The sequence below is a fragment of the Arabidopsis thaliana genome, chromosome 2 (assembly GCF_000001735.4).
Source record: "Arabidopsis thaliana chromosome 2, partial sequence".
In the NCBI taxonomy this organism is placed as follows: Eukaryota; Viridiplantae; Streptophyta; class Magnoliopsida; order Brassicales; family Brassicaceae; genus Arabidopsis; species Arabidopsis thaliana.
The window spans coordinates 13,588,348-13,615,715 of NC_003071.7; the positions used below are offsets into that span (position 1 = coordinate 13,588,348).

The 27,368-nt window shown below is 37.4% G+C and overlaps 6 protein-coding genes and 1 long non-coding RNA gene across 13 annotated transcripts; 3 read left to right on the forward strand and 4 right to left on the reverse strand.

Moving 5' to 3' along the window:
• Positions 1–174: 174 nt before the first annotated feature.
• Positions 175–12,083, forward strand: GSL03 (glucan synthase-like 3). 5 transcript variants are annotated; one of them, NM_001336361.1, is made up of 44 exons: positions 175–563; positions 852–923; positions 1,171–1,384; positions 1,476–1,576; positions 1,681–1,802; positions 1,887–1,980; positions 2,165–2,275; positions 2,358–2,474; positions 2,559–2,651; positions 2,746–2,837; positions 2,973–3,099; positions 3,357–3,494; positions 3,595–3,671; positions 3,761–3,854; positions 4,139–4,258; positions 4,336–4,453; positions 4,669–5,006; positions 5,096–5,148; positions 5,238–5,298; positions 5,443–5,524; positions 5,611–5,660; positions 5,736–5,822; positions 5,936–6,073; positions 6,209–6,303; positions 6,405–6,489; positions 6,571–6,731; positions 6,825–6,948; positions 7,037–7,134; positions 7,220–7,349; positions 7,473–7,624; positions 7,770–7,879; positions 7,974–8,099; positions 8,184–8,252; positions 8,340–8,529; positions 8,617–8,776; positions 8,985–9,104; positions 9,205–9,323; positions 9,416–9,499; positions 9,578–9,690; positions 9,784–10,013; positions 10,111–10,911; positions 10,997–11,047; positions 11,166–11,351; positions 11,471–12,083. In NM_001336361.1, exons 3-44 carry the CDS (start codon positions 1,198–1,200, stop codon positions 11,717–11,719), a joined length of 5,853 nt encoding a protein of 1,950 aa, NP_001318331.1. In that variant the 5' UTR covers positions 175–563; positions 852–923; positions 1,171–1,197; the 3' UTR covers positions 11,720–12,083. The 5 variants fall into 5 exon arrangements, with proteins under 5 accessions (NP_001318331.1, NP_001189653.1, NP_850178.2 ...); NM_001336362.1 differs by lacking the exon at positions 852–923 and having other exon boundaries at positions 226–563; positions 4,669–4,840; positions 4,964–5,006; positions 11,471–11,991; NM_001336363.1 differs by having other exon boundaries at positions 227–563; positions 875–923; positions 11,471–12,028.
• AT2G08500 lies at positions 220–566 on the reverse strand. The gene has a single exon (NR_140355.1). It is a non-coding gene; the product is annotated as an other RNA (long non-coding RNA).
• On the forward strand, positions 12,084–20,757 carry RAD50 (DNA repair-recombination protein (RAD50)). The gene is made up of 27 exons (NM_128757.4): positions 12,084–12,432; positions 12,529–12,615; positions 12,747–12,914; positions 13,231–13,406; positions 13,521–13,635; positions 13,859–14,087; positions 14,269–14,447; positions 14,535–14,705; positions 14,797–14,901; positions 14,991–15,098; positions 15,198–15,409; positions 15,496–15,588; positions 15,754–15,881; positions 16,161–16,275; positions 16,395–16,524; positions 16,633–16,842; positions 17,039–17,247; positions 17,359–17,560; positions 18,145–18,314; positions 18,386–18,710; positions 19,091–19,216; positions 19,302–19,354; positions 19,465–19,615; positions 19,691–19,753; positions 19,864–19,997; positions 20,200–20,328; positions 20,429–20,757. The coding sequence occupies exons 1-27, from the start codon at positions 12,310–12,312 to the stop codon at positions 20,466–20,468; spliced, it is 3,951 nt and encodes a 1,316-aa protein (NP_565733.1). The 5' UTR covers positions 12,084–12,309; the 3' UTR covers positions 20,469–20,757.
• CYS2 (PHYTOCYSTATIN 2) lies at positions 20,746–21,608 on the reverse strand. Its single transcript, NM_128758.4, has 2 exons — positions 21,257–21,608; positions 20,746–21,175 (listed from the first exon to the last, which is right to left on the reverse strand). The coding sequence occupies exons 1-2, from the start codon at positions 21,421–21,423 to the stop codon at positions 20,899–20,901; spliced, it is 444 nt and encodes a 147-aa protein (NP_180758.1). The 5' UTR covers positions 21,424–21,608; the 3' UTR covers positions 20,746–20,898.
• Positions 21,609–21,633: 25 nt separating this feature from the next.
• AT2G31981 (uncharacterized protein) lies at positions 21,634–21,747 on the forward strand (the record flags this gene model as incomplete). The annotated part of the gene is made up of 1 exon (NM_001124957.1): positions 21,634–21,747. The coding sequence occupies one exon, from the start codon at positions 21,634–21,636 to the stop codon at positions 21,745–21,747; it is 114 nt and encodes a 37-aa protein (NP_001118429.1).
• A 1,205-nt stretch (positions 21,748–22,952) lies between these two features.
• On the reverse strand, positions 22,953–25,381 carry AT2G31990 (Exostosin family protein). 3 transcript variants are annotated; one of them, NM_001336364.1, is made up of 2 exons: positions 24,598–25,381; positions 22,953–23,985 (listed from the first exon to the last, which is right to left on the reverse strand). In NM_001336364.1, exons 1-2 carry the CDS (start codon positions 25,340–25,342, stop codon positions 23,153–23,155), a joined length of 1,578 nt encoding a protein of 525 aa, NP_001324319.1. In that variant the 5' UTR covers positions 25,343–25,381; the 3' UTR covers positions 22,953–23,152. The 3 variants fall into 3 exon arrangements, with proteins under 3 accessions (NP_001324319.1, NP_001324318.1, NP_180759.2); NM_001336365.1 differs by having other exon boundaries at positions 22,971–23,985; positions 24,598–25,330; NM_128759.3 differs by having other exon boundaries at positions 23,004–23,985; positions 24,598–25,226.
• A 199-nt stretch (positions 25,382–25,580) lies between these two features.
• Positions 25,581–27,345, reverse strand: AT2G31985 (lipoprotein (DUF1264)). Its single transcript, NM_179848.1, has 3 exons — positions 27,127–27,345; positions 26,434–26,837; positions 25,581–25,914 (listed from the first exon to the last, which is right to left on the reverse strand). The coding sequence occupies exons 1-3, from the start codon at positions 27,270–27,272 to the stop codon at positions 25,739–25,741; spliced, it is 726 nt and encodes a 241-aa protein (NP_850179.1). The 5' UTR covers positions 27,273–27,345; the 3' UTR covers positions 25,581–25,738.
• Between the last annotated feature and the right edge of the window lie 23 nt (positions 27,346–27,368).

Sequence of the window (27,368 nt, forward strand, 5' to 3'; positions counted from 1 at the left end):
TCATTTTTCAATACATGAAATACTAAAAAAGAAAGTTTGGATTCATTTCCTACACAAATTTATGGTTTTATAAATGTACAAAGAATATTGAACTAATATTTCATGTTCCGATTATATATAAGTTCCCATTTTCAATCGATGAGATTAATAAAGAAACTTTCTGGAGTATATATTTAACATTTTCGATTTTATATTATGAAGCTAAAGTATGTACAGTATGTTGGTGAAAAAACATGGATCGTTAAATAAAAAAACATATTAAGGAGGAGAACGACCGAGCATCTTCTAAAGAAGATTAAAGCATAAGAACATTGGAATAAGGAAGGTGAAGTATTGTCGTGGACATTCCTGAGTGGGAAGACTCACCATTACATACATAATTAATTAGTAACAAAGACATTGGCGCCTGTCTTGTTCCCGTTGCTTTTCCCCATCTTTATCTCCAATTCTCTCTCTCTCTGTCTCTCTTGTTCTACTACTTTGGGGAAGATGATAGCTTCTTCTTCTTCTCCCTCCATCACTTGTTCTTGATTCTACTTGTGGTCCTCCGCTTCTCTTTTCAGGTGATTGGTCATTGATCTCTGGTTTTTTTATTTTGCAAACTTATGGGTTTTGCTTTTCGTTTTTTTCTCTGTCTTACTAATCCGAATCTGATTCAAAGTTTACAACTTTAACTAGGGGTTTTTCTCACTGAACTCTTATGAGTGAGACATAGATTCGTCTTCTAGGTCTGTTTCCGGAGGGAATTAATTAATAATAGTATCAATTTTCGATTATTTTTCTTTGGTTGATTCTCTATCGAAGATTGTCGATGCTTCCAAAGTTGAAGCCTTTGTTACTTCTGAACTCAGGATTGTCTTGTGCCTCGCTGTAGATTATCGAAGATAGTTGTGGTTCTGGGTAATTAGCTTTTGGTGATAAAGGTTTGTGCTTTACACATCTTCTGCTACTTTTTGGGTATGGCCTAACTAAAAAAAGTAACTTTTAGTATCTCTTTCCGATGATATCGATTTTATAGGAGTGAATCTCTCATCTTGCTTCGGAGTGAAACAAATCATGTTTTTGTTTTGTCGGAATGCTTATCTGATTGCAGTGCATATAGTTGTCAAAGTTTGTTCTTGATGGTGATGTAGAAGCTCTTTTATTTGACATATTTGGTTCTTTGTTTAGTTTATTTTTAGTAGGATCTAGAAGATCATGGCTCAAAGGAAAGGACCTGATCCGCCTCCGCCTCAAAGGCGGATTCTGCGGACTCAAACTGCTGGTAATCTCGGAGAGGCTATGTTGGACAGTGAAGTGGTGCCATCGTCTCTTGTGGAGATTGCTCCGATCCTTCGTGTAGCTAATGAAGTTGAAGCTAGTAACCCCCGTGTTGCTTACTTATGTGAGTTGAAATAATTAAAAAAATCGCCTGGTGATGTGATTTGGTCATCTTATATGATCTTGAAAAATATCGTCGTGGATGTTTCTATCAGGTCGGTTTTATGCGTTTGAGAAGGCACACAGGCTTGATCCCACATCAAGTGGACGTGGTGTTCGCCAGTTTAAGACTGCGCTTCTTCAACGGTTAGAACGGGTGAATATCGTCTCTTCATTTACTCTGCTTGAGTTTTCATCTTCACCCCGTTGTCTTGCTAGGGGATTATGTGTCATTTTGCCTTATATCCCAAACTTCTGCAGGAGAATGAAACAACTCTTGCAGGAAGGCAGAAGAGTGATGCACGCGAAATGCAAAGTTTCTATCAACACTACTACAAGAAATACATCCAAGCTTTGCAAAACGCCGCTGACAAAGCTGACCGGTTTGTTGACATCCCTGTCTTATCTCTATTGCAATCTATCTTTCTGTGATTCTCATTCATAATACAAATTTGTTTTACTTGTAGTGCTCAACTTACAAAGGCATATCAAACTGCTGCTGTTCTCTTTGAAGTCTTGAAAGCTGTTAATCAGACAGAAGATGTGGAAGTTGCTGATGAGGTGACCTGATTCTAGATTATATTTTGTAGTATTTAAGTCTCTTACTTCTGATCTTATCCCATGCTTTCGTGGAAATTTTGATATTCTTTATTGATATTATTTGTAGTATGAAAGCTGTTAATAAAAAATTTTGATATTCTTTATTGACTCACTGGGTTTTGTTCATCCTTTTTCTTGCTGGTAGATTTTGGAGGCTCACACAAAGGTGGAAGAAAAAAGCCAAATCTACGTGCCTTACAACATTCTTCCCCTTGATCCTGATAGTCAAAATCAGGCTATAATGAGATTTCCTGAGGTTAACCAAACATTCCACTAACTGTTTCAATTCTATGTTTACTTGTCTTTTGAGACGGAAAATAAATAACACTTTTCTGCAGATACAAGCTACAGTAAGCGCACTTCGTAACACTAGGGGTTTACCATGGCCAGCTGGTCACAAGAAGAAACTCGATGAAGACATGCTAGACTGGCTTCAAACTATGTTTGGTTTTCAGGTGATGCTAGCGAATATCCTGTTTGGTTAGTTGATTGAGGATTTATCCCTGTGCTGATTGTGCTCCAAACCTTTAAAATGGCAGAAAGATAATGTTTCAAATCAAAGAGAGCACTTGATTTTGTTACTTGCTAATGTCCACATTCGACAGTTTCCAAGACCTGAACAACAACCAAGGGTATGTATTCTTTTCAACTTGGATATGAGGGTTTCTTGCTCGTCTAGTCCTCTGTATCTGCACTAACGGCCTAAATTACAATTTCTGCCTTTAGCTGGATGATCGTGCATTGACTATAGTGATGAAGAAACTTTTCAAAAACTACAAAAAGTGGTGCAAGTATTTGGGTCGGAAGAGCAGCCTTTGGTGAGGCATCTCCTTGTAACACCTGCTTTTGAGAATTTATTTTGTTATTTCTTAGGAATATAGAAACAGATGTAGTACATAAATTGGATACTATAAGTCTTTGTGCTTAGTTATCTCTCTTTTCCCTGCTTGTAGGTTGCCGACGATTCAACAAGAGGTTCAGCAGCGGAAACTGCTATACATGGGACTCTATCTTTTAATATGGGGAGAAGCTGCAAACCTGAGATTTTTGCCAGAATGCCTTTGCTATATATATCACCATGTATGTGAAAACATCAGTCTTCCCTATCTCTCTTAAGCAACTTTGTGGTGTGTCCTTCTCTAAAAATATCAGTTCAATTTAGACAAGGGCACTGTGATAAAATGGTGATCTTGGCTGATACCTAGTAATCAACTAGTAAAATTTGAAGGCAAGAAACCAGTGCAAGGATTTAGTAATACTTATTTCTATTTAGAGTAGGAGTATTTTGCTACTTGTGTCTAACTCCGAGTTTAATTTGATTTTCTGAATTTGTTCAGATGGCTTTTGAGCTGTATGGGATGTTGGCTGGGAGTGTTAGTCCAATGACAGGGGAGCATGTAAAACCGGCATATGGTGGTGAAGACGAAGCTTTCCTGCAAAAAGTAGTGACTCCTATATACAAGACAATAGCAAAGGTTGGTTGCTTCAGTTTTTCAGTCTTGATCATTTTGTCTTCTTTAGTTTTCCTCTGAACCAATTCCTTCATTTTTTCATCTTCATATCTGTGCACTATAGGAAGCAAAGAGAAGTAGAGGAGGAAAATCAAAGCATTCTGAGTGGAGAAACTATGACGACTTGAATGAATATTTTTGGTACAATTCATTGATCATCTTGTAACAGACTGGAAATACACGTCTTTTACATTTCTTCATGATGATTCTCCATGTATTTTAACTGGTAGGTCAATTCGGTGCTTTCGGTTAGGGTGGCCTATGCGAGCTGATGCTGATTTCTTTTGTCAGACAGCGGAAGAACTTCGACTTGACAGAAGTGAGGTATGGGTAGAAGAAACTAATTGATGGTTGTTCAAAACTGTTTGCAACTTCATGTCTTATGGAACACAAATTTGTTAACTAAGTGTTTAATATCAAACTTAAGTTCGATCAACCAGCTTAAGCTGTTCATAATGTCTGTTAGAGGAACATACAACTTTTTGAACTTCAAATTGTAATTTAACAAGTCATGAGAAACGTTAGATAGAAGTCATAGAAGAATACCATTTACTTTCCTCGAGTTTTGTGTATCTAGAATTTCATGGTTGATGTTCACAATGCTGCAGAATAAACCAAAAACTGGAGATCGATGGATGGGCAAAGTCAATTTTGTTGAGATACGCTCCTTCTGGCATATATTTAGAAGTTTCGATAGAATGTGGAGTTTCTATATCCTGTCTTTGCAGGTATGGTTAAATTCAATTTCCAAACTTGTATTTTTCTTGGCCTGTCATGTAATTTGATGTATTTATATCTTTTTAAGGCAATGATCATAATTGCTTGGAATGGATCTGGGAAATTAAGCGGCATCTTCCAAGGTGATGTCTTCCTAAAGGTTTTGAGCATCTTCATTACGGCAGCTATATTAAAGCTTGCACAAGGTGATTATTCGTCAACTTATATACCACTTTCATGCGGATCATTAATAATTTTTCTGAAAACTTATGTGCAATTATTTATATATTCATCTCATTCATAGATATGTGCCTTATACATTTATTTCTTGCTTTGCTCTTTAATATTTCTGTAAGAAACTATTTATTATAAGTGAAGGGAAATCATTTCTTACCGTTCTCTGAATGTTTGCAACTTTCAGCTGTCCTTGATATAGCTCTAAGCTGGAAATCAAGACATAGTATGTCATTCCATGTGAAGCTCAGATTTATCTTCAAGGCAGTTGCAGCTGCAATCTGGGTGGTTCTCATGCCACTAACTTACGCATACAGCTGGAAGACCCCTTCTGGTTTTGCAGAGACCATAAAGAACTGGTTTGGGGGACACCAAAATTCCTCACCTTCCTTTTTCATTATTGTCATTCTTATCTACTTATCCCCAAATATGCTCTCTACATTGCTCTTCGCGTTCCCATTCATCCGACGTTATCTTGAAAGGTCTGACTATAAAATAGTGATGCTTATGATGTGGTGGTCTCAGGTATTTTATTCATATATCTTATCTTGATAAATCGCCAGTCCATGAATGCTAATTAAGAAGGTGACTAATCTCTATTTTTGGTGTTACAGCCGAGACTCTATATAGGGAGGGGTATGCATGAGAGTGCATTGTCACTTTTCAAGTAAGAGTGTAAAACTTGCATGCTATGGTTGTTGAAATTTTGACTGTTCTTACCACACTGCTTAACAAGGTTTCGTGGATGATATCTAGGTACACGATGTTCTGGGTTGTACTTCTAATATCAAAGCTTGCATTCAGTTTTTATGCAGAGGTACATCAATTTCACAAATATTCAATGTTTTGTTTTATAGTATAACAAGAGAAATATGTAAGGAGCATTCACTAACAACCACTGAGAAATTCTAGTGACATTGTTAAATATACACGTTTCTCATACTTTCCATCTTCAAAGCAGATTAAGCCTCTTGTTAAACCAACCAAAGACATTATGCGAGTTCATATATCAGTCTACCGCTGGCATGAGTTTTTCCCTCACGGTAATGCTTAATAGCATTTAGGTATTATCTCATTGCATAATGAGTTCTTACTGAATAATCTAGTTGGTTTTGCTTCTTTTTTTCAGCCAAGAGTAATATGGGTGTGGTGATCGCTCTCTGGTCACCTGTTATTCTTGTGAGTCGGCACATCTTTCTTGCCGTATGCTTCCTTTTTATTCTTTCCCCTATCTATGCTAACTTTCATATGCAGGTTTATTTCATGGACACTCAAATATGGTATGCTATAGTTTCAACTCTGGTGGGAGGTTTAAATGGAGCTTTTCGACGTCTTGGAGAGGTTCATACTTACTTTCCTTGCAAACTTAGTTTGTTCATGATCAAGAGGCATACTCTCACTTCTTGAGTTTCCCGGCAAGAGAATGTCTGAAAAGAAGTTAATTTCATTTGCAGATCCGAACTCTAGGAATGTTGAGGTCTAGATTTCAGTCCTTACCAGAGGCCTTTAATGCTTGCTTGGTTCCAAATGAGAAGAGCGAAACTCCAAAGAAAAAGGGGATTATGGCGACCTTCACTCGCAAGTTCGATCAGGTCAGCATAGTTCTCTTATACCAGTAATAAAACAAATGACACGGAACAATATTTAGTAAACAAACGTTTGGTCTCCTAATCATTTTTTTTGGAGAGAGCTCCATTTAAAGTTGTGTCATATTTTGGTAATTGCAGGTTCCATCTAGTAAAGACAAGGAGGCCGCACGATTTGCTCAGATGTGGAACAAAATAATCAGTAGTTTCCGAGAGGAGGATTTGATTAGCGATAGGTTGAGTGTGCCTTTGAATATTCATCTTTATTTTAATTTAGATGATTTTGAAATCCTTTTAATCGGAGAAGAGTTCAGTGAAAACATTCATTACTATGCAGGGAAATGGAACTCCTGCTTGTGCCATATTGGGCTGACCGTGATCTGGATCTTATCCGCTGGCCACCTTTTCTGCTGGCTAGTAAGGTGAGTATTTTTATCTTTGTCTTAACTATGATAGGTTGGCTTTTTGGTGTTATTTTAATTATTTATTGCTAAATGTGGTAGATCCCAATAGCTTTGGATATGGCAAAAGATAGCAATGGAAAAGATCGTGAACTGACCAAGAGATTGAGTGTCGACAGTTACATGACTTGTGCGGTTAGAGAGTGCTACGCCTCTTTTAAAAATCTCATAAACTTTTTGGTTGTTGGAGAACGAGAAGGACAGTAAGTTTATAGGGTTTTCCTCACAAATTCAACTTGTGTTTTATTTAACTCAGAAAATACATTTCAATTTCCTAATTTACTTTTCTTGTGCAGGGTCATAAACGAAATCTTCTCCAGGATTGATGAACATATAGAGAAAGAAACACTAATAAAGGACTTGAACTTGAGTGCTCTTCCCGATCTGTATGGTCAATTTGTTCGACTAATTGAATATCTGGTAAGTCTTGTACCCTTACCATGTTGAACACCTCTGCAACTTTAGCATGAATTTAAGAAAATAACTGAGCTGAGTCTACTTGCCACAGATGGAAAACAGAGAGGAGGACAAGGACCAAATTGTTATTGTCTTGCTGAACATGTTAGAAGTGGTGACAAGAGACATAATGGACGAAGAGGTCCCAAGGTAAGATAATTTGAGTTAGGCTTTCTGCTGAATGGTTTGATCAATGTTGTTTGAAGCATACTCATTTAAAGTTTTCTTTCCATAGCATGCTAGAGTCAACTCACAATGGAACTTATGTCAAGTACGACGTAATGACTCCTCTTCATCAACAGCGCAAATATTTCAGCCAACTTCGATTCCCAGTGTACTCTCAGACAGAAGCCTGGAAAGAAAAAGCAAGTCTCCTCTTTAAAATTCATCTATTTGCTTCATTTATGCTTCTGCAATACTGGTGCATTTGATCTCTTTTGCCTGAGGGCCTTCTAAGTTATCTATCTCCTTACGTTTTTATTGTGCAGATCAAGAGGCTTCATCTTTTACTTACTGTCAAAGAGTCGGCTATGGATGTGCCATCCAACTTGGAAGCTCGAAGGCGACTTACATTCTTTTCAAATTCATTATTCATGGAAATGCCTGATGCCCCCAAAATCCGCAACATGCTTTCCTTTTCGTAAGTTCCATTCCTTTTCAATTTGCAAGAAACTCCATTGCAGTTATATGATAAATCTTTTTATTTGCCTCTTAATTCCTTCTTTCCTACAAGCAGTGAGGATGTACAAATTCTAATAGCTATACATTTTTTTGCTTTTCCATAGGGTCCTAACACCATACTATTCAGAGGATGTTCTATTCTCCATTTTTGGTTTGGAGAAGCAAAATGAAGATGGAGTCTCTATACTCTTTTACTTGCAGAAGATCTTTCCAGGTTTCACTTTTTCTTCTGTCTCCAAATGGTCTTGTGCCACTACTATTGTCCTCTGAATTTCTATTCCATAAACTGACTCGGTGGTTTACCTCAGATGAGTGGACAAACTTTTTGGAACGCGTGAAATGTGGCAGCGAAGAAGAACTCAGAGCAAGAGAAGAGTTGGAAGAGGAACTTCGTCTGTGGGCATCTTACAGAGGCCAAACACTGACCAAAACTGGTATGTGGCTTTTCATTTCCTTTCTCAAAGAAACACTCTGCTTCACGTTTTAGCTGTAGGATTTTTCTGATTTTAATCAACCAGTGCGAGGCATGATGTATTACCGAAAGGCTTTGGAGCTCCAGGCCTTCCTTGATATGGCAAAGGATGAAGGTGCTTACCAGGCATTGTTATGATTCTTTTATTTATAGAAACTGTGAAAACATTCCTAAAACTGCTTTTGTTTTGTTTTGTTTTAAGAATTAATGAAAGGGTACAAGGCTCTCGAGTTAACTAGTGAAGACGCATCGAAGAGTGGAACGTCGCTCTGGGCTCAGTGTCAAGCACTTGCTGACATGAAATTTACCTTTGTGGTTTCATGCCAACAATACAGTGTTCAGAAGAGATCCGGTGACCAACGTGCGAAGGACATATTGAGGCTTATGACTACGTATGTCTTCTCTCATCATAATTCTTCAATAGATCTGTTATGTCTTTCTTATATGCATTAGTTAACCTTACTATTTCTCTGTGACAGGTACCCGTCTCTACGTGTTGCTTATATTGACGAGGTTGAGCAAACACATAAAGAAAGCTATAAAGGGGCAGACGAAAAAATTTACTACTCAGCCCTTGTCAAAGCTGCTCCGCAGACCAAATCTATGGATTCTTCTGAATCTGTGCAAACACTAGACCAGGTACAAAAGTTAAAATAATGCTCTAGAATACTTTAAACTTTGGTGCTCAGTTATTTCTGTAAGCGAGGCTCTAGAGTATAAGCATATGAGGATTTTTCAATCTTTATTCTTGTTGCTGATTTTTGTGTGTGTGTGTCTTCTCTTTTTTCATTTGTGGCCATATCGTTGTTCTAGTTTTGGGGACTTAAGTTTATATTTCTTCCTGCAGGTCATATACCGGATTAAGCTACCAGGACCTGCAATACTAGGAGAGGGGAAGCCAGAGAATCAGAACCATTCTATCATTTTTACTCGCGGAGAAGGGTTACAGACAATAGACATGAACCAGGTGCGCCCTATTAACTTTTTCATTTTTTTCTGGGCTGAATGTCCTAGTTAATCACTTTATGCCGGTAGTTAAAATGTTGATTCAAACATTCGATAAACAGGACAATTACATGGAGGAAGCTTTCAAAATGAGGAACTTGCTTCAAGAATTTCTTGTTAAGCATGGAGGCGTAAGAACCCCTACAATACTTGGACTTAGAGAGCATATTTTCACGGGAAGGTAAAATAGTACAATCTTGTACTGCCATTTAGACAGTCAATTTGATCTTGGTGCACAAAATGATATCCTACTCGTCTCGTTTCTTGTGGCAGTGTTTCTTCTCTTGCATGGTTTATGTCGAATCAGGAAAACAGCTTTGTTACTATTGGGCAGAGGGTGCTAGCTAGCCCCTTGAAGTAAGTTTTTTTTACATCTCGTGGTGGAATTCTATGAAGGGAGACCTGGATTTGTAACTTTCATTTTGACTCCTCCAGGGTACGATTCCATTACGGTCATCCAGATGTTTTTGATCGACTGTTTCACCTTACCAGAGGTGGTGTCTGCAAAGCTTCTAAAGTTATCAATCTAAGTGAAGACATATTTGCTGGTACTTGCTTCATCGCCTTTTCTCCGGTGACACATATTATGATCTGTTTCCATACGTTTTTGTTTCGTTCTCTCATACCTTCGCTATTTTCAGGTTTCAACTCTACTCTTCGTGAAGGCAATGTGACTCATCATGAATACATACAAGTTGGTAAAGGGAGAGATGTAGGACTCAACCAGATTTCAATGTTTGAGGCAAAGATCGCTAACGGAAATGGGGAGCAAACTCTAAGCCGTGACCTATATAGGCTGGGGCACCGATTTGATTTCTTCCGCATGCTTTCTTGTTATTTCACTACAATTGGGTTCTACTTCAGTACTATGGTAGGTCATATTCCTTTTTCTTTATCTTATCTCACGATCAGTATGATACATGGGAAGTTTATCTCAGTCTGAAACATTATCTGTGTCTTTCTTACAGTTAACCGTGCTTACGGTCTATGTATTTCTATATGGACGGCTGTATCTCGTTCTTAGTGGTCTTGAAGAAGGATTGAGCAACCAGAAAGCTTTTCGATCCAACATGCCTCTTCAAGCTGCACTTGCTTCTCAATCATTTGTGCAGATTGGTTTCTTGATGGCCTTACCTATGATGATGGAGATAGGTCTTGAGAGGGGATTCCATAACGCCCTAATTGATTTTGTACTGATGCAGTTACAACTCGCTTCCGTGTTTTTCACGTTCCAACTGGGGACAAAAACTCATTACTATGGTCGAACATTGTTTCATGGCGGCGCAGAATACAGAGGCACTGGGCGTGGTTTTGTGGTGTTCCATGCCAAATTTGCTGAAAACTACAGATTCTACTCGCGCAGTCATTTTGTGAAGGGTATTGAGCTGATGATACTCCTGCTAGTGTATCAGATATTTGGCCATGCCTATAGAGGAGTTGTTACATATATTCTGATCACTGTTTCGATATGGTTCATGGTGGTGACTTGGCTCTTTGCTCCTTTCCTGTTCAATCCCTCTGGTTTCGAGTGGCAAAAGATCGTAGATGATTGGACAGATTGGAATAAATGGATATATAACCGAGGGGGAATTGGTGTTCCTCCAGAAAAGAGTTGGGAGTCTTGGTGGGAGAAGGAAATAGGACATCTTCGACACTCGGGAAAACGGGGTATCATCCTCGAGATTGTTTTGGCTTTACGCTTCTTCATCTTTCAGTACGGACTGGTTTATCAACTCAGCACCTTTAAACAGGAAAATCAAAGTTTGTGGGTGAGAGCTCTTACCCATCTCATGTTGCTCTTCTTGTTTTCGAATTCTCTTGGTTTTTAATAAATTGATTCTCAATGTTTCACAGATTTATGGAGCTTCATGGTTCGTGATCTTATTCATTTTACTTATTGTAAAGGTATGATAACTATCACCATGAACATATTCATTCACATTTTGGGTTTCTTAAGTATGAGATACCAACAATCTTTTAATCGATCAAGGTTGTTTACTAAACTGAATGTAACTAATCACAGGGTCTGGGTGTGGGAAGACAACGGTTCAGCACAAACTTCCAGCTTCTCTTCAGGATCATCAAGGGTTTTGTGTTCCTCACATTTCTTGGACTTCTCATTACTTTCTTAGCTCTTCGTTTTTTAACACCCAAGGACATCTTCCTTTGTATGCTCGCTTTCATGCCAACCGGTTGGGGAATGTTACTCGTAAGTTCTCATTCCTCCATTAAACTCCTCCAAATTGTTTTTAATACGTCTTTGTGTTTGTCTTGTTTCTGAGATAGTTGCTGCAATTCATTCAAAACATTCTCTCTTTTCTTTTCAAGATTGCACAAGCGTGTAAGCCTCTGATTCAACGGCTAGGATTCTGGTCATCGGTTAGGACGCTGGCTCGAGGCTATGAGATTCTCATGGGTTTACTTTTGTTCACTCCGGTAGCGTTCCTGGCTTGGTTCCCGTTCGTGTCTGAGTTTCAGACAAGAATGCTCTTTAACCAAGCATTTAGCAGAGGATTGCAGATTTCACGTATTCTTGGTGGTCAGAGAAAAGACCGCTCTTCCAAGAACAAGGAGTGAAACAAAAATCATATAAGCAGAGAACAGTTACACATGTATATAGTTTAATACTATTGAAGACAATTATGCCTCTTTTACTACGTTCTTACAAAGTAATCTATGGTTCTTTAGGAGTTGTGTATTCCGGATTTTGATTTTGTTTCGGTTCGGCTTACTTGGTTCTTAAATCTTCGGTTTAAGGAAATAGCGATAGTGTAGATCGGTTTGGCAAGGTTTTGACTTTTGATTGCATTGGTTCTATTTTGTATTAAATAAAAGATAAGTCCCTGAAATTGTAGTTGTTTTCAAAATACTCAAAATATTTTAGTACGCTTCTAATCTAACCCCAAAAGGAAGAAACTGTATACGACCGGAGGTTCTCAATCGAATACTACACCGGTTCAATTCGATTCTGTTTATAAACCGGTCTCTCGCGATTCAATTCGTCTTCTTTTTCCAATTTCCAGTTCCTTCTTCTTCCATTGTCGAGTTTTCATGATTTTCCCGCAAAACCCTTCTCGTTTATGGGTTTAACCTTCCTGTGTCACCAAAATTTTCTCCGTAACTTATCACCTCCACTTTTTCATATCTGTAATCGCTGAAGGTAAAAGATGAGTACGGTCGATAAAATGTTGATCAAGGGTATAAGAAGCTTCGACCCAGAAAATAAGAACGTTGTTACTTTCTTCAGACCTTTAACCCTAATCGTCGGCGCTAACGGAGCCGGAAAAACTGTAAAGTTCCTTAAACCTTTTCTCTTCTCCTCAGTTCACTCCCATTTCTTCGCCTCCGTAATTGAAAAGTTTGTGGCTATTTCGTGATTTTTGCAGACGATTATAGAGTGTTTAAAGGTGTCTTGTACCGGAGAGTTGCCACCGAACGCGAGGTCTGGTCATAGCTTCATTCATGACCCTAAGGTAAGTCTCTAGTTAGATTCTCAATTCTTACCTAATTTCATGTTTCTGTTGTTGATGAATGTGGAATTCAGGATTCGATTTCGCCTTATAGTAGTATTCAGATTGAAATTTCATTGGTTCCTACTATATAGGTTGCTGGAGAAACGGAGACAAAAGCACAAATAAAGCTGAGATTCAAGACAGCTGCAGGGAAGGATGTGGTATGTATAAGGTCATTTCAGTTGACGCAAAAGGCTTCAAAGATGGAGTACAAGGCTATTGAGAGTGTGCTTCAAACCATTAATCCTCACACTGGAGAGGTTGCACTTATCTCTTGTTATTAATCTTTCATTTGGTTTCTTCTCTCCCTTTTTTTAGCTATGTATTAGTATCTTGATTTTGGTTTGAAGGTCTCGAGCTAAGTGTTAGACTATCTATATTCCCTACAAGTTACAACGTTTGTTTTGTCTGCATATAGAATGATTTGATACCTTGTTTTTGTGAAGAAAGTCTTAACGCACAGCCTCATTGGAGTTTCTAATGTTGTTTTGTTATTTATTCCTCCATTTTTTTGCATGAGTTCCATCTAGATCATTTCTCTTTCTTATTTTGTCCACATACATTGTCAAATTGCAGAAAGTATGTCTCAGCTACAGATGCGCTGACATGGATAGGGAGATACCAGCTTTGATGGGTGTGTCAAAAGCTATTTTAGAAAACGTCATATTTGTGCATCAGGATGAGTCTAACTGGCCACTGCAAGATCCTTCTACTTTGAAAAAGAAGTTTGATGATATTTTCTCAGCCACCAGGTAGTTTCTGGCTCACCACCAACATTTCTCTTAAATCATCAGTTCCTTGCTGTATTTTGTTGTAGAAGAAACCGAATCCCAGAAAATGTAACATGTGTGTTTAACATGAAACAGATATACAAAGGCTCTGGAAGTTATTAAGAAACTTCACAAGGATCAAGCTCAGGAGATAAAAACTTTCAAGTTAAAATTGGAAAATCTGCAGACCTTGAAAGACGCAGCTTATAAGGTATGTTAGACTTTAACTTGTTTGACATTGATTTTTCTTTTCTTTTTCAGTATCCGACCCTGGTCTCTCACGCATAATTTTTTTTTTGTTAAGTCAAAGGAACAAAATTAACACTAACGTCGATTGTTTTAATTCTGAAAGTAATTATAGAGTATTGTATACATATGGTATGCATTTCTTAGGTTGTGTGGGCTATTCTTATGCCATGATAATTCCTATACAGCTTCGTGAGAGCATTGCTCAAGATCAAGAAAGGACAGAATCTTCAAAAGTTCAGATGTTGGAACTGGAAACCAGTGTTCAGAAAGTTGATGCTGAAGTTCATAATAAGGAAATGATGTTAAAAGATCTGAGAAAGCTCCAGGACCAAGTATCAATAAAAACTGCGGAAAGGAGCACCTTGTTTAAGGAGCAGCAGAGACAGTATGCAGCATTACCTGAGGAAAATGAAGGTTTTCTCTTTTACTATCACAATGTTAAGGTCCTTTCTGCCTTTTAGTAGTCTGTCCGTTTTACAGATTGAGTCCCTGCATTTGTATGAATTTACTTTTGCCTTTCTGTAAAGGTATCTCACATTTTGTTATTTCTTCACGTAGATTAAATTTGTTGGTGCTTGTAATATTTGTTGTTCAGATACTATTGAAGAATTGAAAGAATGGAAAAGCAAGTTTGAAGAAAGACTTGCTCTTTTGGGGACCAAAATTCGAAAAATGGAGAGAGAGATGGTTGACACAGAAACTACAATTTCTTCGCTTCACAATGCAAAAACTAACTATATGCTGGAGATCAGCAAGCTACAAACAGAAGCTGAAGTAAATCTGAAAAAGCCACCACATAGTAAAATATTATGAGTTCTCTGCTCTATTTGATTTAACATGTTTTCTTTATATTTTTCATAGGCTCATATGCTGCTGAAGAATGAAAGAGATTCTACCATCCAGAACATTTTTTTCCATTACAATTTAGGAAATGTTCCTAGTACCCCCTTCAGTACTGAGGTAGTTTTGAATCTCACAAATCGAATAAAATCAAGACTGGGTGAACTTGAGATGGATTTGCTCGATAAGAAGGTTCACATTCTTTATTTTCTACAGAAATTTAATTGTATATTGCATTATTTGCATATGTTGACATCTTTAGAGATTTTGATTGTCATCTCAGAAATCAAATGAAACTGCTCTAAGTACGGCTTGGGATTGCTATATGGATGCTAATGACCGTTGGAAAAGCATCGAAGCTCAGAAACGAGCTAAAGATGAAATCAAGGTGTTGTTCACCATTTGGAACTCTAACCCAAATCCTCCACTAACGAGCCTAAGTTTTCACTCTTTTACTTTTGATGGTGACTTATGCAGATGGGCATATCAAAACGCATAGAAGAGAAAGAAATTGAGCGTGATTCATTTGAATTCGAAATTTCCACTGTGGATGTTAAACAAACTGATGAAAGAGAGAAACAAGTGGTATTGCTTTCGTCCCTTTATTTACTTACATGATTTTGGTCTTGATGACTTTTCCCTTGCTATATGTGCCTTACTTTTTCATCATCTGCGTTTGCACAGCAAGTTGAGCTTGAGAGAAAGACAAAACAGAATTCTGAAAGGGGATTTGAATCCAAAATAGAACAGAAACAGCATGAAATATACAGCTTGGAGCATAAAATCAAGACACTGAATCGAGAAAGAGACGTTATGGCTGGTGATGCTGAGGATAGAGTGAAATTGTCTTTAAAGAAGACGGAACAGGAGAATCTTAAGAAGAAACACAAAAAGATGTGATCTCACTCACCAAAACTTTTCTCAGTTTTCTGTCTTTTTTTCTATTTATCTATTGTTTTCACTCTCTAAAGCTACTTACCAGAATAGATGAGTGCAAGGATCGAATTAGAGGAGTGCTGAAGGGGAGATTACCACCCGAGAAGGATATGAAGAGGGAAATAGTTCAAGCTTTGAGGTCGTGTTTTCACTTAAGTTATTATTTTTGATGATTCGGAATGAATCACTTATTAATATAAGATCTCTTGATCAGCATCTCAAAACAAGAGAATAGCTTGCTACTTGGTGTTCAAAGTTATCACATCTCAAACATTTCTTTGTATTTGTTTTCTCTTTGGTTTAGGTCAATTGAAAGGGAATATGATGACCTCAGTTTGAAATCCCGAGAAGCAGAAAAGGAGGTCAACATGTTGCAGATGAAGATACAAGAAGTAAACAATAGCCTATTCAAGCATAACAAGGATACAGAATGTAAGCACTGGTGTATAATTTAAAGTTAGATATCTATTGGTCAGTTCTCTGACTAGCGCCTTAAGTTGTGAATAAACTGCTCTTGACAATTTTTTCAGTGTTACCAATTATTAGAACATGTTAATATAATGTGTCATCTGTCACCCCTTTTATTTGATTTTCGTTTCTACAATGTACCTGGATTGACATTTAAAGACAGATAAGGAATCCATTTTCGGTGTACAGTGGATGATTAGAAAATATCTATTCACTCAATCTGACTTGAGTACTTTTATGCAGCAAGAAAGAGATACATTGAGTCCAAGCTTCAGGCCTTAAAACAGGAATCAGTTACCATTGATGCTTATCCCAAATTGTTGGAGTCGGCTAAGGACAAAAGAGATGACCGTAAACGGTTTGTGGTTAAAACTGGCGACTGTTTCCATACCCCACCCCCTGTATGTTTGCGTGAATTCCAATATATTCTTCTCTTGCACTGAAAAGCATAGTTCTGTTTCTGGTCTGTGTTTGCAGCGAATATAACATGGCAAATGGTATGCGTCAGATGTTTGAACCTTTTGAGAAACGAGCACGTCAAGAGCATTCTTGTCCTTGCTGCGAGCGCTCTTTTACAGCTGATGAAGAGGCTAGCTTTATTAAGAAGGTTACACAATCTTCTCCTGTTTTTGCCTTAACGATTCAAATTATTTTCTGCTTCTGAAATAACGGAATGTCTCTTTATTTGAGTACGTAAATTTCTTTTCAAATACAGCAAAGGGTAAAGGCTTCAAGCACAGGGGAGCATCTTAAAGCATTAGCAGTGGAGTCTTCCAATGCTGACTCTGTATTTCAACAGCTAGACAAACTACGGGCAGTTTTTGAAGAATACTCGAAACTAACTACTGAAATTATTCCTCTCGCTGAGAAAACTTTGCAAGAGCATACAGAAGAGCTGGGTCAGAAGTCTGAAGCTCTTGATGATGTGAGTTGGGGATCACTTGTAATTTCCTTGGATAGAACTGATTCGCAGCTGCAAATTCTATCAGTTTCTTTACAAGTGCAAAGTGTTGCTGTTTTCTGCTTGCTCTGTTTCCTCTTAATCCTGTTGTCATGCACATGAGCTGGAATTTTTAATTCCAGTTCATAGCATCTCAAATCATATATGTGTATGTCTTCAGGTATTAGGAATCTCTGCACAGATAAAAGCTGACAAAGACTCGATTGAAGCACTGGTGCAGCCCCTCGAAAATGCTGACAGGATCTTTCAGGAAATCGTATCCTACCAAAAGCAAATTGAAGATCTTGAATATAAGCTTGATTTTAGGGGTCTTGGGGTTAAAACTATGGAAGAAATCCAATCAGAATTAAGTAGCCTCCAAAGCAGCAAGTAAGTACTCTGAATTTATGCAGGGTAGAACATATTTCTCTTCCTTGGACGTTTCTTAGTCTAGCAGACACATAATTTCCAATATTTTCTTCCTTATGTACCCTTGAACAGGGATAAATTGCACGGTGAGCTGGAGAAACTTAGAGATGACCAGATTTACATGGAACGTGATATATCATGCCTCCAGGCCAGATGGCATGCAGTAAGGGAGGAGAAGGCCAAGGCAGCCAATTTGTTACGGGACGTTACAAAGGCAGAAGAAGACCTGGAGCGTTTAGCCGAGGAGAAAAGTCAACTTGACCTCGATGTGAAGGTGCGTTTGATGAGCGTTTTAGATTGTTTTCCACATGTCTTTCTGTGTGTCACTATATCAAAGTCCATTGTTAATTGGCGACTATAAAGGTCCTAATTTATTAGGTCTATGGTCTTAAATGAGAGTACTACTATGTGAGAAATGTGCAATATCAAACTCCATTTTTCATTGGTGACTATAAAGGTCCTAATTTATTAGGTCCTTGATCATGAATGAGAGTACTACTTTGTGAGGAATGTGCTAAAACAGATTAGTGAATCATTTTCTTTCTGAATAAATTTGCTTACTAGTAATGCAATGCAATGCAACACAGATATATAGAGAATACATAATAAAATGGGTAGCAATAAGTACATTCCTAGCGAGTTGGATGGTATTTTGCTTGTAACTGTTTGAGTTTTTGTATTTGAAAGCTTCAAATATATTTTTTCTGTGCATTCGTTGAAATGTGATCAAGTAAGTACTTCTTCGAAACATGCAAAAAGTAATATTCAGTCTTCTTTCCTATTTTTGTTTCAAATTTTCTCTGTTACATTAAATGTAGAATCTTTAAAAATTTAATTGTTCATTTCATTATTTTTCAGTATTTGACCGAGGCCCTGGGCCCTTTATCCAAGGAAAAAGAGCAATTACTGAGTGACTACAATGATATGAAGATTAGACGTAATCAAGAGTATGAAGAACTGGCTGAGAAAAAGAGAAACTACCAACAGGAAGTTGAGGCATTACTCAAGGCCAGTTATAAAATAAATGAGTATGTTCTGCTAGCAAAGGTTAATTCATTATTATCCTGTGCACCAGATATCCTTACAGCTGCTTTACCAGGTATCATGATCTGAAGAAAGGGGAGCGCTTAGATGATATTCAAGAAAAGCAGCGGTTATCTGATTCTCAGCTTCAGAGCTGTGAAGCTAGAAAGAATGAACTTGCAGGTGAACTGAACAGAAATAAAGACTTGATGCGGAATCAAGATCAACTGAGAAGAAATATAGAGGATAACTTGAACTACCGGACAACAAAAGCAAAAGTTGAGGAGCTTACACGTGAGATTGAATCATTGGAAGAGCAAATATTGAATATTGGTGGGATTGCCGCAGTTGAAGCTGAAATTGTAAAGATATTGCGGGAAAGGGAAAGACTTCTTTCAGAGGTAAGCAGATCCTTATATATTTATAGCAGTCATCACCTGATATGATTTTGGTGTCTATGGTTAGCTATTCATTTGTTCTCCATGATGCTAAGTGTAAGATCTTGCATTTCTCTGATTTAAGCATTTAATATCCGAGGTGGTTGGTTTTTAAAATTTATATCCTTGTTTCAAGGTAGCCAAAATATATAAAATTTAGAAATTATCATTTATAGATAACAGATTTTCTTCACTGACTACCATTGCTCGTGGCTGTTAGCAACTGATATGTGTGAACGTCGAGTTACCTGTGTTTTTCTTGATTATTTAAAGATAGTTTATCCATTGAAAGGTTTCAGAGCCTATTTTATTGTGCCTGAATAGTAATTATATTTTTCTTGTAGCTGAACCGGTGTCGTGGAACAGTGTCTGTTTACGAGAGCAGTATTTCAAAGAACAGAGTGGAGCTAAAACAGGCACAATACAAGGACATAGATAAGCGGCACTTTGATCAACTGATCCAGCTAAAGGTAAGACGTAGTATTACCTTGTGGTAGTGCCTGAATGGTCAACAAATTCCACTTTATGTTAAATTGAACATTTCATTTTGGCCAGACAACTGAAATGGCAAATAAAGACTTGGATAGATACTACAATGCCCTTGACAAGTAAGCTTCTCGAGTCCTTATATAACCTTCTGGCTAGTTGTTTTTCATTTTGCACTATCTAATTAACAAAATCATTTAATCTGCAGTTTTTAACATATATTTCCATACAGAGCACTAATGCGCTTCCACACAATGAAAATGGAGGAAATAAATAAGATTATAAGGGAACTGTGGCAGCAGACATACAGAGGTCAAGATATGGATTACATACGAATACACTCAGATTCCGAAGGTGCAGGCACCCGCTCTTACAGCTACAAGGTATGCTACAGAATTGACAACATACTTTACGATGTGATCATCATTAGCATCGTTGTCAACCTTGTTTTTTCTTAGGTTCTTATGCAGACTGGTGATACAGAACTTGAAATGAGAGGAAGATGCAGTGCAGGTCAAAAGGTGAATTGTTCTAAAATCGTTCTTGTAAAAGCATAGTTATCAGTTCAATATTATTTTAAGCTTCGTTGTTGAACTCAGGTGATCACTTTCTTCTTCATCATCTCCCGCAGGTTCTTGCTTCATTGATAATTAGGTTGGCTTTAGCCGAGACATTTTGCTTAAACTGTGGAATATTAGCCCTTGATGAGCCAACTACAAACCTGGATGGGCCCAATTCAGAATCTCTTGCAGGAGCTCTTCTTAGGTAAGACTTCAGATCTATACCCCTAATGAGTTATGATGATGGTACATGGGTACATATAAATATTTCCTCTTACATAGACATTTAACTCTCTAAACACTGGAGTCATTATTGTGACTTTCCTGTCTTTTCCGTATAATGTTGTTACACATCCTAAGACCATTGCTCTCAACATTGGATCATATTATGTCGTTGTATTCTCCAGGATCATGGAAGACAGAAAGGGCCAAGAGAATTTCCAACTCATAGTCATTACCCACGATGAACGCTTTGCTCAAATGATTGGCCAAAGGCAACATGCTGAAAAATATTACCGGGTCGCAAAAGATGATATGTAAGCAAACTATTATCGCTCTCATCTTTTCTTCTTTCTATACTTGCTTTTCCATTTACTCTGAATTCAAGACCTGATACTTCACTGGGGATCTTATCAGGCAACACAGCATAATCGAGGCCCAAGAGATCTTTGATTGATAAACCAGTGGCTTGTTCTATAAACCAACATAACAGTTCAGCTAATGTTTAACGGTAAGCTCATCTTTTTGAAAAGCTACGTGTAGCTTTCTTGGCTCTGTTATATACAGCTCTACACATTGTTTGATTAGATGTGTGCAAAAATTTCTGTTGAATTGAAAAATCAGTATGTAGAGGAGGCAACTCTTTGAACCCTTATGTTAAGTTTTTGTTAAGAGAATGCTACAACATTCCAAAGTTTGTTGATGGTTCTGATATTTCATCAAGTCTCATCGCATATTCTTAATAACAACTTGTTTTTATTTATGAACAACGTAAACATATCATGAAAACCAACTATTAACCCATTCTTAATAGCTTTGTATCATACACCTTTTAGTCTTTTCTTGATCATATTATGGAAATTTAAGTCGAATAAGAAGAAATAAAGTTAGTAGACAGGACTGACAACAGGAGTGAAACCGAGCAACTGCTTAGAATGGAGCCATGGTTGAATAACCACAACAGAGTCAAACATCCTGGTAGAGCCATTGGGTTGAGTGACTTCAATCCTTAGATAGTATTTGAGTCCAGCGACGACCTGTTTCTGAGCAGACACTACTCGGCTAAATTGCAATGGATTCGAAATTGCCGTGTCTGTTTTCGCAATGGATCCTATGTTTCCTTGCTCGTTCTGTGCTTGTTGATTGAATTGCTCCACGCAGTACCTGTGATCACGCACAATCACATCACATTTCTAATTCATATCATACCTGTATAGTAGATGTATCAATATCATGTATGCATACCTTCCAAGTTGTTGAATTTCCCTGTTGGTCCGAATGTTTGGAACGCCTGACTTCCCTCCGAGAACTACGCTCTTCCTGAATGGGTTCGCCGCCGATGGAGTCACGACAGCGATCACCAGAAAACCTAACAATGACAATACAAGAGAGACCTTCAACATGGTAGCCATTGCTTCTCACTTTTTGCCTTCTTCTTAGGCTTCAATTTGATCTTTTGTGTGATTTGTGTTGCCTCTTAATGTTTCTTTTAAGTTTTTTTTCCCCCTTTGAGACTGATCTAAGTTGTTGTATTTTTGTGTGAGAGAAAGAAAAAGAAAGAGAAGTGTTTATATAGAGAAAGAGTTTAGGCAATGTTGGTGTTTGTGTTTGGGTGTACGTGAATGGGTCCCCATGCCATCGGCACCTTCGGGGTTCCGCATCTTTTAAGTTACTTTTCTGATCCAATTAAGTCTCCACGTGAAGTGAGCCCCCACCTTTTTAACGTATATATGTGAATTGCTCCGATCTGTAATTTTGTTTTTATTGTAAATCGGATTCGAACACACTAATTATATATCCTAATCTAAGCAATTGGATTATTTTTTTGGTAATTTAAGGTTTTTATTTATGATTGTCAACTAGTCCATACTTATAATTCAAAATGAAATTGAAATTATTTGATACCTGATTTTTAAACTTTAGATCACCATCTATTAGTTGATATTAATATGTTAAAAAGACAGAAATTTCGTAGGTTTCTTCTCACAAAAGTTTATACAATTATGGATGTATATGGAAAAATAATTATGTTCAAACACTTTTTAGAGGATCATTTAATTGCACCAATGAAACAGTTTTAAATTCTAATTTGACGAAAGGAGCGAGGGATCATGGGTCGCTTTAGCCTTTTCCTTATCGCCTCGATTTGGTGTTGAAATATTGTTGTCGTTTTGCTGATTTTGTTATCATGCAAGAGAGAGTTTTTGTTTAGGAGAGCGACACGTATCAACTGAATTTGACATCTGCCCTATCTTCTCTTCGCATGCTGCTCACGTAGCACCTTCTCTTATACGTATGCCGAACTATTCAATAATTAACAACTCAATCCGTTACGGACAAGAGGAAATGTATAATGTCTTTATGTATTTGTTAACAATCAAGCTCTTTAACGAAATAAACTTTTCTTTTCGACACAACAATACTTTCATATAACTTTATAAACCCCTCTCCCCTCCTGGCCTCCTAGTTCAACGGAAAACAAAACAAAAATAGTTAATTAGTTATGATACAAATTTTTGGTTAACCATGATGGTAGATTGGTAGGTATACACAATTTGAAAATAAAATATAATTATATGTTTTGCCAAAATATGAATAGATATATTCATTAGAAGAGCGAGAGATATACATATAAGAACTGAGAGTTATAAAATTTGATATCAACCAAAATTTGGTAATCACCTTTAGAAAGAACCGTTAAAATTAAGAACCCCATAGACCACACCACACTTTGCTTCAAGCTACTACTGCTTTACGTCTTCCAACAAAGCCATTCAAAGCTTTACGCTGCTTTGGGCCGAAGATAAGAGACTAAATATACTAATGCTTTAACCAATCCTTATTGACAAACATTAATGAAAGCTATCGAGAGATGATTCAATGACATTCTATGTCTTCTCTCTTCGTCTGTTTCTCTCCCTAAGCGTAAGAGTCTCAAAGGGGACATTAAAATGGTCATTCACAGACATACGTATCCTACTACATCATAGATCCTGAAATTTTCGCATATCAAAAGGTTTTAAAATTGGGGAGAAAGTTTGCCATGTTTGATAGACTTATCTTTGTACAAGACCTATGAACAATTAAATACAATAACAAATGTAGGACATCTTCATTTGTTTAGGCTAACTATAAAATTTGCTAATCAGTTTTGAATTCGTTTCTCCTTATCCCTTCTATTCTCTCTAGCACTCCCTTCACAGCAACATCAAAAGAATCTTCAAGAATCTCTCCATCCGGTTTGTTCCGGTTTGGTTTAGCATACACAATCTTCGGAATCAATCTTATTACGTTTTCTCTCATACCAACCACTCTCTCATTTGGTATTCCACGCAAAATCTCTTCGATTTTGTTCTTTCCACCGGTTCTCAGCTCCTTAACCGTTATATAAACAGAATATTTGCTACTATTCTTAGGTATGTGCCATAAATATTGCTTGTATGCACTTCCTTGGTTAAAGAAAACCGGTATACAACCAGCCAAGATTGAATCAAATACCGATTTTCTGGTCAACGAATCACCCGGCGGTTGTAAGCAGAAAGTCGAACTCTCGAAAAGTTTCATCAGACTGATCGGATCATCACAGCTATTTGCATTGACGTCACAGTCAAGAAACCTACACGTTTTAGATGAACTCTTGCATTGTTTTATAACTTCAGTGCGAACCACACCGTTCTGGTTTCTGCTTGGTCTTTGAGCTCCGGCAAATGAGAAGAGGACCGTCCGGTTTGTAAGCCTGATCTTTTCTTGCCACTGAAGGATCTCGGGGGTTGACGTAGGGTGAAAGTAAGTAGGATAAGGAATTGCGAACTCGTTGTGGCTCGTTAGACTTCGTTCAATGCTGAGGAAAGTGAGGTTTAGCGACTCAGATAAGAGCATGAAGTTGGTTCCCCATGCTGACCTACTGCCGGAGTTTCGCCGGAAATCTCGTGAAATCCGACCGGTTACAAGGAAATGGTTTTTACCTGACATATCTGCATTTAATTTCAATTAGAGATAAAAGAAACAAAATATTTAATTTAATTGGCTATTTTGTCAAAAAGAAAATTTGGCGGACGGACCAAAAATACACGTTAAAAAATTGAATGTTGTAAATTTATATCAAATTTAAATTTAAATTGGGTGATTTGCAAAATTTTGTCAGTTATTACGAGGAAATGGTAGAATATACCTATATTTTTATTAGTAATAACTGAACTTTATTTTGTAGTTATGTCAAAAAAAGTTATTTGACCGACATACTTTAAAAACCTTTAAAATTAGGATTTTAATGTTATACTAAAATTTCACTTCCAATATATTATAGGATGTCAATAAATAAGATAGCTACGTTTATAGAATATTTTGTGTTGTTTCATATATAATTTTTATTTTATTTGTGAAAGCTAAAGAGTACTTAAAAAGGTTTACATTTATTCGAGAATAAAAAGGTTTTCATTTAAAAGTCGTCGGTGGAAAAGTCATCGCTAGCTTTGAATAATTTCGAGTAAATATTGATTAAATCGAAACAGCAAGAAGTAATTGCAAACAATTGAAAATATTAGGGGTCCAAAACGAAATAATACTAAAAAGTAAAACACGCGTACCTTTCCACTGAGGTTGCTTCTTGAGCCATTTAACAAGTTCCTTCCCGGCGGCGTCTCTCGCAGCAACGTTACGCCGCCGTAAATGTCGCCGGAAATCGAGGCCAGCATAATAAGGTACGTAAATAGCTGAAGCCAGTGAAGAATTTCTCGTCAAGCACTCGTAACTCTTCATTTTCTCGTGAAAAATCACTTCGAGCATGAACTGATTAGTAGCGTACCAGCTCGGAGAGTAGTCAGAACTTTTACCGCCGATCAAAGGTCCGAATCCGGAGTTGTCGAGATACTTACACATACTGATTTTGTCCTTTGGTCTTGTAATAGACTTACAATCTTTGATGATTTCAAGATTGAATCGAGAAGGTAGATTGTGGATATATATGTAGCGTCCGAGACACGTATCGTCCTCAGAAGATTTGTGACTGCGTTGATGATCGGTTCCAGTGGTGGCTGTGGTTTTGGTGGTGGTGATGAGTATGATTTTGTCTTGGGAGAGACGAAGGAGAAGCAGAGAGATGGAGAGAAGAGAAAGGAAAAGTAAAAGAGTGGTTGGTTTTTTCTTCCATGGATGATTCTCGATTGAAACTGATGAACTGTTGTTGTTCTTCATGGTGTTCTTGATTTGATGATCCATGTCAAAGTTTAGAGAGAAAAATGTCAGAAAGTCACACGCAAATAATATATTATTAATAAATATTTTGGTGTGGTGTCTTACAGAGGAATTTTTTGATTGGGGAATAAAAGTCATGATGTTTCATAATCTCAATTTTATAATCATATACATACGTAGGGTGGTTAGAAACTTCTTCTTGTGATTTTTATTTCCAAAAATCAAGTCAGAGTAGTATGGCTCTCGAGTCTGATTCCTATTGCTCGGAGCTGAATTATATAATAGTATATATCAACCTTTCTAACTAAATTGTTTACTACATTGCTTTTCATGGTTACTTAATTTAATTCATGTGAATTAGTTAACCTTTTCTTATAGATATTATTTCTTATCTTATTACTAATTATAAATAAGATCCACAAAGAAATAATCCAAACTATTTTAAGTAATCTTGTTGTCTAGTTCCGTACGTTTTGTGTTTACCAAAACATACATTGCTTGCTTTGAGGGCATTATTAGAGGTTTTAAGTAAACTCAGACAAAGACGCTGCCGACAGACTCAACCGGCTTGATATCGACCTCTCGTAGCTCTAGTTTCATCCCTTTGCCTCCTCCATTCGCCAATGGATGGATCCCGAGCTCAGGTCCAGACATATACGCCCGTGAGTCCCTCTCCCCCTCTACCGATACCCCAAACCGCTTCTCTGCCTCTGCATCCATCATCAAATCCAAATCCGATCAACTACAAATGATATATACTAACTACAGTGTGCCATATCAATGCCATTGCTAGCTAAACCGGTCTAGGTTGTTTCTCTATTGATACCCTAAACCGCTTATCTGTCTCTGAATCCATACCCAAATCCAAGCATAACCTACCAATGATCTTTAGTCTTTACTACATTATGCCATAAATAAAAGGAGCATTAGCTAAACATGTCTAGACGCCGTTCTACATAAATATAAATTGAAAAGTCAACGAGCAAATAATTGACAATTAAACGATAATTGGTTAAGAGTTAAATATAGACAGCCTATAATTGTTTTATGACAAAAACGCTTAATTTCAATGCCTAAAAAATAATAGTCATAACTACCTAGACCGTTTTTTCAACATTAAACTAAACACTGTCTATTGTTTTTTCTAAGAAAATTAAAATGTAAAACCACAAGAAATCTCACATTAATATAAGACATGATATAACTAATATACGAATTTTCTTACGTACCCTGAATCATCTCGTGGAAAAGCTGGCCATCGCGTGTAACAGCCATCATGACATTAGGTAAACCAATGGGAAGCTCATGGCCCAAATCAACTTGCCAAAAATGGAAAACTTTCCCATAAGTCTTAGCGACTTTATCAAGATCTTTACGCTGAATGGCACCTGGAACACCAGGCATGAACAAGAACCCTCCTTTCACTTCCCACTCGTGCGAGTGCCAAAGCTTCTTCTCTTCGTCAGGCAAAGTCATGAACAGCTTCTCTGACACTATGTACTCCAATCCAATTAGACGAGCGTTTGCATCCGGACCGTCGTAGATCAAACACTGACGCATCTCTTCGTTCACGTGACTGCAGAAATGGTGAGCCTCTACTTGTCGTGCCATGTCGTCAGCATAGAAATGGAACCTGCCATCACAAGAAATTAAATAACATGCCTTCTCTGTAACATTGTAAATACGGTTAAACCAAATCGAAATAGAATTTATCACGAATAAAAAAATTAGACGAGATTGCTCATTGGTGCCTTGTTAGTTAAAATTGATTACACATAATTTTTTGTTGGCCCAAAATATATATATATATATATATATATATTCAAAACAAGTAGCTATATGTTTTTTACTTTCATAGTGAGAATCACAAATCTAAGAGGCTTAAAAAGAGGTGGAGTTGACAAAGATCGGGTTTTACGTACGCGCAGAGATGTTGGTGGATTTGGTTAACCGGTGCAAAACTTTGAACAGCGGAGGCTGCAGTGTCAATTATGGAGGTTCCGGTCTTTGTTGTCTCCCCTGGAACCGCCGGTCCAGACGTGGTCGACGAGTGAACTGCTTTCTCCATTTTCCTAATCAATGATTTGCTCTTCCTCTTCAAAAACTTTTAAACAAGCAAAAAACAGAGTAATTGCAAAGAGAATAGATCATGCATTCAACTATG